The sequence below is a fragment of the Amphiprion ocellaris genome, chromosome 13 (assembly GCF_022539595.1).
Source record: "Amphiprion ocellaris isolate individual 3 ecotype Okinawa chromosome 13, ASM2253959v1, whole genome shotgun sequence".
In the NCBI taxonomy this organism is placed as follows: Eukaryota; Metazoa; Chordata; class Actinopteri; family Pomacentridae; genus Amphiprion; species Amphiprion ocellaris.
The window spans coordinates 16,379,360-16,391,641 of NC_072778.1; the positions used below are offsets into that span (position 1 = coordinate 16,379,360).

The following is a 12,282-nucleotide window of genomic DNA, read 5'->3' on the forward strand; positions in this document are numbered from 1 at the left end:
TAGTGAGTCTTTAGAGGTTTTTGGTCAGACACATTCTGTATTCTTGTTTGAGAACCAACGTTGGTTGTCCAGAAGGTAGGAGTTCCTGTCCTGATTCTCTGTTCTCAGAGGTTCTCTGGTAGGCTGCAGGAGACTTTAGCGTTTGGTTTGTACTAGTTTGGTTTTTGTATGGTTTCATTTGGACGACTATCTTGAGGCCCCTCCATGTGGTTTAGTGAGGTTTTCTGGAACAGTTCTACAAAGCAACCTGCAGCAGAAGAGACTGTGAGAGTTTTTAGGAAGTTCTGGAGACCAGACTTTAGAGCAGCAGAAACATTTATCAGCAGTTTGAGCAGGAGAAGGTGAGCTTCAGAGTAGAAATGAGACAGAAACCTTCTTGACCCGTGTGGTGAGGTCCTGTACCAAGAGTTTGAGCAGGTTGTGAAGAGTCTGTAGTTCTTTGGTCTAAAAGCACAAGAAGAATCGACTCATTAAAGGAGAAAACAGGAGATATTGTTGCTTCTTCTGTTGGTCTGCAGTTTCCTTAGACTGACTATCAAGTTTATGTTTTAAATGATTTACCATGTGAGCCCAAGAAGACTTCAATAAACTTCCTCCATCCCCTGGACACAACATATTTTATTACCATGTTAAATCTTTTTTAAAAAAAATATGTTTTTGAGTTTTAATCATAGTTTTAGCATAGTTTTTTTTCTCTTTGCTGGTTTAGTTTTGTTATCTGTGTAAAAGGTGCTGAACAAATAAAGTTGAATTGATAAACTGAATAATTGACTAACTCATGATTGTGACAACAGAAGTATTTTCATTGTGATTTAAAGGTTTATTTCATTTTTAAGATTGGGGTTAAAATCTTGACAGAAAAAGAAGATTAAAGAAATAAACTACATAGCAAAAAGCAATTAAAGGGAAAAAATTTAATACAATAAAACTTTTAAAAAGTTTTATTATTAAAAAGATTTAAGAAATTTAAGATGTAATTTTCTAATTAAACATTTAATTTTTTAATTAAATGTTTTGTCCTTTGAAAGGTTTAATAATCTAATTAAATGTTTTGCATTTTTTTTAAATGTTTAATATACTTCTTGTTTAATTGTATTTTTTTTAAATGTTTATCGAGGATATTTTATCTGTAATTTTGAATATTTGTATTTTAAAAATTTTGTTTAATTTCATAGTGACATGTATTGTATCTTATTGAATTATCTCCTTCAATATTTTGTCTGTTTAATATCATTTAATTGTATTTAATGTTTAACTCTATTAAACAGACAAAATATTGAATTAGATAATTCAACAAGATACAATACATGTCACTATGAAATTAAACAAAATTTTTAAAATACAAATATTCAAAATTACAGATAAAATATTTTCGATAATTAAACATTTAAAAATTACAATTAAACAAGAAGAATATTAAACATTTTAAAAAATGCAAAACATTTAATTAGATTATTAAACCTTTCAAAAGACAAAACATTTAATTAAAAAATTAAATGTTTAATTAGAAAATTACATCTTAAAGACAATAAAACTTCAAATAGGAATTAAACTGAAAATACAACGAAGCATTTAAAAAGAAAATTAAACATTAAAAGGTGGTAAAACATTTAAAAAGAAAAATCTTAAGATTTAATCGAAACATTAAATATTGTGAAAGGAAAAAAAACTCAAACAAGCCGATAAAACATTTGAAAAAACAATTAAATATTAAAAAGACAAAACATTTGGAAATCAAATCAGACATTAGAAAAGAATGAAAGGTGAGAAAAGAGCAAAACTAAACGTTTAAGAAGAATCAAACTAAAGACAAAACATTTTAAAAGACACCAGTTAAACTTTAGAAGATCAAATTAAACAGAAGAGACAATAAAACGATCAAAAAGAGCAAAAACAGATGAAGGTCTTAGTGTTTTTTAGTCTGAAACGAAAACATCAAGTTGTTTCTTCAAACATTTCCTCTTTCCATGTTCTTGGTTTGATTGTGGACAGATTTACTAAGAACTCATTTCAGAAAACTGCTTTCCAGATAAAGTCTACTAGTAGTTGAAGGCATTTATCAAACTAATGTTACCTTCTGATCTCCACAAACTTTACTGTTCAGTGAAGAGAATCAAAGTTTGTTCAGGATTTCTAAAAAACCCACAGGTGAAGGTCTGAGAAGAACTCAGATGGATGACCTAAATGTGAAATCAAGACTCATGGTAACAAGTTTTAAGGCTTCTGTTAACCATAAAGTTCAAACTAACAGAGAAGTACTGAGAAACTTTTAAAATTTCAGTCCTCAGACTGTCTGAAGGTTCAAACTAACAGAGAACTACTCAAGAACTTCTAAGATTTCAGTCCTCAGACTGTCTGAAGGTTCAAACTAACAGAGAACTACTCAGGAACTTAGAAGATATCAGTCCTCAGAGTGTCTGAAGGTTCAAACTAACAGAGAACTACTGTGGGACTTAGAAAATTTCAGTCCTCAGACTGTGGAAAGGTTCAAACTAACAGAGAAGTACTCAGGAACTTAGAAGATATCAGTCCTTGGACTGTCTGAAAGTGCAATCTAACAGAGATCTACTGTGGGACTTCGAAAATTTCAGCCCTCAGACTGTGTGAAAGCTCAGGTCCTGAGGACTCGGGAGGTGTGGAGCCTTTGGAAAGTCTTGGAACTGAGGGTTCCACCCTCCAGCACAAAGGCTGAAGTCCAACCTCCTGAGAAAAACGGTCGAGTCGAGACTCAAGTTAAGAAAAAACTCGAAAATGACAAAAAATAGATGATAAATGCGCAAAAAAAAGAAAAATTAGCATCTGAGCGAATAGCTCAGGGGAAAAGAAGACGGACTACCAAGTGGAAGGTCGCAGGTTCAAGACCCGCCACTGGCACTTTTCTTTGTTTGTCTTTGTCAGAATTTTGATAAAATTTAAGAAGTGTCTGGTCTTGAACCAGCGACCTGCAGCTCCACAGGCAAATGCTTAACTCACTGAGCTACAGATCAGATGAAAAGACATAAATTCGTCGTCCCTTTGGCATCGTAGTTAATAAAGTGACCACATGGGTGGAGCCAAGGTGGAGTCAGGGTGGAGTCAGGGCGGAGAGTAGGCGGGGAGGTGGGTGGCGGCCTCCCCCCTCTACTCCCCCACCTCTCCCCACCACCCACCACACCTTCCCCCGCCCGACGAGTTCTTCGAGTCTCCACGGGTTTTCCCGAGTTTCTGGAGTTTCCACGAGGTCGGAGGCAGAACAAGTTGTCATGAAGAGGTGTTGAAGTCGGCCAGGATGGACTGAATTTTTACAGCAACTAGAAGGAAGACCACTAGAAGAGCAGGTCTTTAAACACCATCCATAAAATCCATGGAGTCGCTCCAGAGAAATGAAAGGTCAACTTTTATCAACCTCCATCCAGATGTTCAACTTGATATCTTTAACATTTTTAGCACCACAAACCTTTAGTATCACACTTTATTATCATTTATTAGGACTTTAATGGAATCCACCAGCAGATTTACTTTTTGTTGACAAACTTTATTCTTGTCGTCGTGGGACTGCAGTATTTAAAACTGTTCCTTCTATTTGACCTCATGTTTATTAGTGTTAGTGGAGAAAGTTATTTTAGTCTCTTAAAAACCAAGTAATAAATTGGATTAGTCAAGAGGTTTAAATTTCTTACTTTGTCATATTTTAAATATGACAAAAAATATAAAAATAAAGCGTCTTGAGACAATTTGACCTGTAATTGGAGTTATATAAACAAAATTAAATTAAAACTGCATGTATCTTGTAATGTTGGAGTAATTCAGCCATATATGTTGGAAAACACATTTTCTTTTTCCATTAATCTGTTGATTGTTTTCTCCAGTAATTCATTTCTTGTTTTGGTTTATAAAATGTCAAACCCAAATATATTCAGTTTACTGTCATAAAAACCAAAAAGATTTACATTCATGATGCAGGAATCAGACAGTTTTTCACTTTTTATCTTAGTTTAGTCAGAAAGATAGTTAATAATGTGTGAATTGTTGCAGCTTGTGAGCCGTAGAAGGTTTTAATCTTTGGGGCCGAGTGTCAAAAAACATTTAGAAACCAACATCAACAAAACACTCAACAAAGATTTGAACATCATTAAAGGGAAATCCAACTTTTGCATGACAATGTCTAATTAAAGGACATTTATTTCCAAGGTAAATGTGTGATATTCATCCTCTGGAGCTTTTTCTTCACATCGTCTTCCACCTGGACTGGTTTGGTCGGGAGCATGTGCAACAAACATTTGAAAAACTGCACTTTAACATCAATGAATGACACTGAAGTTTAATCTCTACATAAATGAGACTGAGTCTGAATGTGCTGCTCTGTCATTAACTCCTAAGTTTAGGGAAAGTTCAAACAAAAGAGTTCAGATAAGACTTGAGAATGAGCTTATTTTGAACAAACATCTCAGACTTTCTGAGCTTCAGCACCTCTAGCAAGATATTTTAACAACAAGCAACTCAAGAGATCCAGAAGTTGGAGAGAGTTAGCTTTAGCTGAGCCAAAGAACATGTGGGACGCTAACCTAGCAAACATTTCAGACTTTTCTCTGTGAATTCTGAGAAATAATTTACTATTTAATGACAGAGCTACACATCTTAACTCAGTCTCATTAAAACAGACTCTAATTCAGTGTCATCTATCCATATTAAATTGCAGTTACCCAAAATGTTTGTTGCATGAGCTCCAACAAAACCTGTCCAGGTAGAAGGCCACTTTGACAAACAGGAAGTGGACGATTCCAAGCAGATTTATAGAAGGGGGAACTGGACTGTACTAAGTGTGGTCAAGTATAGAGGGGTGTTTTGTGGGTTTTTAAGGCTGATAATGATTATTAGTGAGACATTTGGAGTAGATATTCATTTGCAGTAAATGAAAGTATTTAAAATCTTGGAGTTAAGAACACAAACTCTAACAGAAAACTTTGATACATTTTTGTTTTGTTTACAGATGTTAAGTTAAAGGAGTGTATCCTGAGTTAATTATGTCACACAACTTAGGGAAGGCCTAATGAGGTCTGACCTTTCTACAGTGGAGCAACATCTCTATAAAGAGCTGTCATTCTGAAAAATATCAAAACCTTCTGAGGTGTGCACCAGTTATCTGTAGGGATACACTATGGTGGAGGCATCATCATTGGTACCTGCTGATAAAGGCTTTACGATAAAATTTTAGTGTCGCTCCAAAATGAACATAGACAGGTAGATCAGGACTGTCAGGTTAAACATTTACAGTTTTGTTTGAAATGATACTTAAGAATAAAAAACAAATGTTTTACATGTAAGTTGATGTAGTTCTCTTATTGAAAACTAGACATTTGGAATGCTTGGATTTTAGTCTGCATCTCAAATGGGTGGGCCAACACGGTAAGAGTAGGTGTAGTATGTTAACACCAAGAGATGAAAGAGATGTTCTCTGCAGTTAGGTGGAAATGAGCAACTATCAGTTTTGGCAAAATGAGTTGGAAACTGTCTGCATATCAGATATCAGCAAAAATAGATCGTCAAGCATCTCTAACTACTTGTATGCATGCGGTAACTAACTTTTAGATTTACTGTTGTGGTTATTTATTGCTGACAGCATGATTGTGTATTTTGGATCAGCTCTGACAGCGCAAGATTTTTCCTGCATGGAGGAATTTTTTTGTCCTTAACACAAGTTTCAACCTGTGTCAACTAAAGCCACCAGTTTTGGTAATCGGGATTTCACTTACTCAAGCATAACAGATAATTTTACTAATCAAATGGACAGAAATGGCATCAAATAAAGTCATGTGTAGTCACCCCTAAAAACTTCATTCTGACTTATCTAAAGAAATGTCACTGAAAGTCACTTTTAGAAAATTCAACCCACAATATCCATTTTCCAAGTCAGCTTTATTGTAAGTACATTTTTGGTGATTATGAAGACATAACTGTCAATATATTTTAACTTATAAAAAAACTGGCAAAGTAGAATGTCATAAAATCAGAAAGATCGTGGGGATTAAATTTAAGGCCCTTTCAGAACCACTCAAGCAGGTCTTGTGTCGTACTCGTTTAAAAGGACTGGATTAAAACTTAACGATTTTGTTCTGTGTATTTTTTCTTCTTTTAATAAATGTGGTGTTGAGACCATGAGTAGTGTACCTTGAAACAGTATCAGTCAGAAACCAGCTATCTTCACTTTGATCAGTAACAGTCAGTGTTGAGCTCAGTTCACACACCAACCTACAGCCAGTGGAATCAGCACAGAAGGCAAGAGGCTGCACTCAGTCATTCTTTCAAAAAAATGAGCTATCCTCCTCATATCTTAATTTTCAGAGCATTAATACTTTGTCTGAATGCAACCTTGCGCTATGTCTCTGCTTTAGTTCAGTTAGCTGGCTTGTTGAGTGATACTAAAAGATGGCCGCTCTGTCTGTGGGTCAGTCTATTTCTGGTGTCTCAGGTGTTGATGTTGTGGAAGTGGTGAGGTAGGCTCACAGAGCAGATCCTCCTGTTCTTACTTTTTGGTAACAACCAGCACAGCTGAAGGCACCAAACCTGAACAGAGAGAGACGAAAGTTGGGAAAAAGGTCAGAAACAGTCTGGGTGTTATTTAACTCTCAGATCTGATTAAATGTGATTCATTTATACTTGAAATGTGACCTGTGTCTGAAAATTTAACCTGAATAATGTCAGCTGATGCGTTTTCTCTTAATAAATATGTACATCTTCAGTCATTTTCATGCTGTGTGATGATTCCTACAAGCTTTTTGGATCCTAATCTTGTTATAAAAAGCAGCATGTACTCTCTCTTCAATCCTGTTCCCAGCTCACCCAGCTCTTTGAGGGGCTTCTCCATGTCCAGTTCAGTGTAGACGTGACGGGGGTAGGGTGACAGCAGCGTGAAGTCCTGACCCTCAGGCGTGTTGCCGTTCACCTGCACATAGACACGCACTGCCGCCAGCGGCTCCTGGGCCTTGAAGACTGTCGTGATGGTTGAGCCGTCCAGCAGGCGAACCTGTGAAGAGTCGAAGTCAGGGAGCAGTAAAAACAAAAAATAAAAAAGGGGCAATTGATGAGTAAAGTCACTGTTGTTTGTTAATTTGCGTCACTCTGAAATAAATCAAAACTAGTAGTGGGAAATAAGCCCTTTCCTGGTTTTAAAAGACCCAGACTTCATCATGAGATCTTAATTATTCATTGATAACATGTTGGACAGAAGACAAAAAAAATGCTAAACAAGTATGACTTGGGAGCGCACCTGTATCCTGGACTCATCATACTCCTTCTTCGTGGGTGGCGGACCCTGACTGGTGGGTGATGATGGGCTGGGCGGGTTCGGCTGAGACGATGCAGCTGTGCTCGGGGGTCCACCACCTCCAAACTAAACAGGACAAAAAACAACATAATTCAAGTTGTCACTGGTTCAGACAGAAGGGATTGACTGAAAAATGGAATACTGAACTTGGTTTACCTTTTGCGCTCTCTCCTCTCTGTCTCTTGCTATCTTCTCTTTGACCCTTTGCCTGACAGGAATATGAGCAACACAATGACATTAACAAAGGGTTTATGTCCAAAAAAGACAAAACTGCAAAAATGCTGACAGCAGTGGTAGTTAGTCATCAAGAATGCAAAAGTAATTATTAAACAAATGTAAGCAGCAAGGCACCTATATCTAATCAGATCACCTACTCCCTCTGGAATTAGGTATGAAATTTCAAGGTAGATTTTAAAAAAATAATGCATGACATATTCTATAATAATTATTGTATTATTTTGACTTTACATTTCTATCTATATTGAAGATGTTGCCACTCAATCGAGTAGGTTCAATTTAAGTTGTATGCGAAACCCCCTGTGTTTTGCTAGGCCTGTTTCACAGAAGCAATTTGCTTGAACTTACAAACAAAATTGTAGGTTTTGCAGTTCTCTGTCATGCCCATACATGAGTTGCAAGCATTTTTCTTTTGATAAAAGTGTCAAAATGAACATGAGAGAAGATGATCTCATCTTGCAAATTGCAGCTTACATGTTGTGAATCTCATGAAACGGAGCCCTTATTCTGGGTCTCTGACATGCTGTTTACAAATCTAATTTCTGTCAGCAATTCATCACAAATATTCAGTAATAATACAAAAAGAAGCTGTCCTCCAATTAAATTCCACAATGAAGTAGAGGCAAAATGTTTAGGGACCGACGGAGAAACATTTTTGGATAGTTTAGATACTTAATGACCTTATTACAGCTCACACATGATAAACTGGTTCATGTACTCATGACTCAAACCTTACCTAGCTAGTTTGTCCTCCATCTTCTCTCTTCTGCGTTGGTCTGCAAGTTTTTTCATGTCATCATCCTGCAGTTTTTGGCGGATCTGCTGCAGCTCTTGGCCCTGCCTCCTCCGCTGCTTCTCCTTCTCCACCTCCTCTGCTCGCTCTCGCTCTCTTCTCTCCGCCTGCTTCACCCGCATCAGCTCCTCTAGCCTGAAAAACAGACACTAGCATCAGCTTACTTACTTTTGACCGGTTCAGTATTTCTAAAGCAGAGTATCTCCACATAATTTTAATTCCTCAACAAACTAACTGCCTCTGGCTTTATTTTTAGAGAGCTAACATCATAATCCAGTACAATCAGTAAAAGCTACTTTGGCTGCACTCTCACCTTTTGACCTGCTCACGTTTCTCCTCTTCTGTCATTGGCCGCTTTAGACCATCTTCAGTCTCAATGTAGTTAATTTCTCCATCTGCTGCCCCTGCAGCCAAAACAAATACACATGAGAAAGCGAAAGAGGGGAAAAAAAAGATAAAAGAAACAGGGAAGATGGAAAGCAAGTATTTAGTGAAAAGACATACTTTCAAATGCAAATCATAGTAAAAGTCACATACTAACAAAAGAGGCTTATCTCACTTACAAACCTAACACCACAAACCTTAAAACCTCTGCGGAAACACACTAAACCTCCACCGCAAATCCAAACAGATAAACAAACAAATTAAACCTCTTTGGTAGAAGTATTGATAATGAGAAAAGAAAGCAAAAATACACAAAGGGATAGAGCAACAAAACAAACTAATATCACATCTGATCAGTATAAACAAACAGGCAATGTAGACTTTACATCTTGGTGTTTTTCTATCATATCTGTGGGTCTATATCTGTCAAAAAGTACAGAAAGCTACAGAATTTAAGCTGGTTATCTGTTCACAAATTAAAATTGCCTGAATCTTCAAGGGCTAAGTTATGACTGACTTACACTGCCACTGTATGATCACTAACTATGATGGCAAATTGTGTTTCTGCTTGTCTTGGCCACAGTACTCTTGTAAAATAAAGTCTTAATCTCAATACGACTTTTCCTGGCTAAATATCTATTTTAAACATATTATTTATAGATGGATGGAAAACACACGCCATAGAACAGGTGTACTGATGGGCAAATGTTTCTTTAACTTTGAATGCAATTTTTTTTTACAATATAAACATATATCCTGATGTTGGTACTTTACGGAAGAAAATCAATCAAGAAACTCTTGGTGGATAACCAGATGGAAATGTTTGCTTTTCTTTAACTCTGTATTTCTAAATATTTCGAATGCCATACAAATAACTGCATTGTTCACAATCTTCTAACATGCACTCAAGACATACGAGACAGAACTTTGACAGTAGAAATCTTCTAGCAAAATACTTAACATCTGACAAATTCATATGGTCTCAGGGTGTGTTATCATCACACTGCACATCTCTATGTGACATTTACAGTGATGCTACTACCACATGGTCATGGATTTGTGTGTCCCCCTTAAAGCCCTGACCTTCAGCGGTGTCTGCTAGTGTCGGCTGTTCTGTGCTGGGCTGGCTGTGTGCTTCTCCTCCCAGGACGTTCCCCACAGGCGGCACATAGGGCTCATCGATGTCTGGGTCATTCTCATGTTCCATTAACCTGAGAAAAGCACATCACACAGGAAAGATCAGAGCTGACAGTCTATTTGTCTGATTACCAGAATCAGAAATATGTCGTTGTAATGACACAGGATGGTGTTGATGTGTGCACTTTAACACTAGTATGCTGTTATTCTGTGCGTATCAGACTCACCAGTCCATTGCTTGTTCTATTCCCTGGTTCCCTGTGTTGGCCACTGCCTTCTCACTGGAAAAAGCACAGGTTTGCTCTAATGTTAAACAATTTTCACTTCCTCAACCCAGGAAGTATACTGAACAAAAAACTAAACGCAGCATCCAATGTTTTATCTAATTCTGTCTATTCTTTGTAACATTGATAAATAAGTATTTGTTGTTCCAATACATGATATCTTTACAACAGAATGGGCATCATGACAAAAAACAAGTAGGCACTACACTGTGAATAATAATTGGCAGATTGAGGGTGGAGTCAAAGACCAGAAATCACAAGTCGGTAATGAATAACACACCTGTGATGCACAGAGCTAAACAATTGTTGCTGGCTTGTAAAATGTTTCCTGACTCTTCCTGAAAGACTCAGTGGAGTCGGCAGACATTTTGGATGACAGGATAATGTTCTCAGACACAAACATCCAGACAATTTCTTTTTTGTTTTGAGTTTTGGGCATTGACGTCTCTCTCTACAGCCTCAACTGACACGTCAGCATCCAGCATGTCAACAACCTGTTCACATCTGTGGCATCAGGTCATTTGAATAAAGCCAGTAACTGGTCAATGGGATGTCTGTGTGCTGGTCACATTATCTGATCATAGTCCTTAAAAGCCTCACCTGACACCTGTGGGTGAGGATTTACTGAATGGTCCAGAATTTGTCACCAGATGAACAGCTCAAAAACTGTTTGCGCACAACTGGCTACGTTTAACCATTTTGATATTTTAAATGTTTGTTTAAGTCAGAAAACAAGGCCATCTGCATGCTGCATTTAGATATGTGCTCAGTGGATTTTAACCAGGATAAATTTTTTGGATTTAGTGTCACTCACGCTCTGTTTCTCTCAAAGCCCATCTCCAGCAGGCTCTCTAGAGTGGTCAGCTCTGCCATTTTCACCTGAAACAACACCGGTATGTCAATCAGAAATTCACCACATTTACCTCAAACATACCATGGACACTTGTTCATTTGCTGCTAGTAGAATGTAAGTCACAATAAATAACCAGGTTCTCTTCTAATTCAACTTTTGCAACTTTAAATCTGAAGTCAATACAACACCTCATGACTTTCTGTATCTCAGTCCTGTTAAAAGCAGCTAAACGACCACGGCAGTCTGAATATAACACCTAGTGAATAAACAGTAACTCTTCCTCGACTAGCAGCTTAACAAACTAGTTGTTTATTTCCGCTTGCTACTTGTCTAATATCAGAGCCGAAATTATGCTGAGCTAAAATTAGCATTAATGTGGCTAACGTTCACATTTCGAAAGCTAGCTGGGAAGCCTCGCTAACTAGCAAGATTTAAAGACAACACGGATCTATATTAAGCTCTCTGTCGCTTTAGCTAATAACGTGTGTTTGTATGTTACACGTAAAGGCACCCAGAAGTGCTATTTTATTTTCGAAACACATAATATCAGCTAATATACTCATGAGGATTGCGTTAGTTAGCTACTCACATATCAGTCAACACCGCTTCAAAAGTACGGGTACCCGCACAGGTCAAACAGAGCAAAGCGAAAAAAGCGAATCCGTATTTCACCAACTCAACAACTCCTTAGGTAGAACCATAGACTGTATATAAATATGTATACAGTCTACGGGTAGAACAGATACACATCCTTTTTTCTTCTGACCGTGTACCATCACGGTCACATTCATATAGCTACAATTTCCACCTAGTTATATGGCAATTGTAAGCTTTCATAGTCCCATCTCTTCTCTGGTAGCACAACATCCACAAGCTCCAGATCTAGCAGGTTTCTCCAGACCTTATCTGCTCATGAAATGTGGCACAAACTGCAATTATTTTAGCAAACCACCAACAGGTATTATATAATGTGTGTATAATGAATGCAAACTGACTTATATCATTACTATAATAATGGAAAGTGACAATTATTACCAATAGTTTCTTGTATTTACTCTGCTGAAATGTTTTAAATGTAGGAGACAGTCCTTACGTAAAGATTGCAGGCCTATCAAAGTGAAAGTCCAGCAAAAAACTGACCTCATTGTATGATTGTTTTATGACTTGTTGATTGGCTGAATCTACAAAAATGTATAATCATACAAAGAATGGGTCTCTAAGTAATGTATAAAATGTTGAGAAGCCTAAAGCACCACTAACTGTTCAACTAGTTTAGAACTGTACAATGTGC

The 12,282-nt window shown here is 37.1% G+C and overlaps 1 protein-coding gene across 2 annotated transcripts; it reads right to left on the minus strand.

Annotated features, from left to right (window-relative positions):
• Positions 1–5,876: 5,876 nt before the first annotated feature.
• Positions 5,877–11,609, minus strand: ubxn1 (UBX domain protein 1). Of its 2 annotated transcripts, none has more exons than XM_023282021.3 (10): positions 11,581–11,609; positions 10,953–11,017; positions 10,082–10,135; positions 9,801–9,928; positions 8,647–8,737; positions 8,277–8,468; positions 7,460–7,511; positions 7,247–7,369; positions 6,820–7,003; positions 5,877–6,543 (listed from the first exon to the last, which is right to left on the minus strand). In XM_023282021.3, exons 2-10 carry the CDS (start codon positions 11,009–11,011, stop codon positions 6,503–6,505), a joined length of 924 nt encoding a protein of 307 aa, XP_023137789.1. In that variant the 5' UTR covers positions 11,012–11,017; positions 11,581–11,609; the 3' UTR covers positions 5,877–6,502. The 2 variants fall into 2 exon arrangements, with proteins under 2 accessions (XP_023137789.1, XP_054872276.1); XM_055016301.1 differs by lacking the exon at positions 11,581–11,609 and adding an exon at positions 11,180–11,193.
• Between the last annotated feature and the right edge of the window lie 673 nt (positions 11,610–12,282).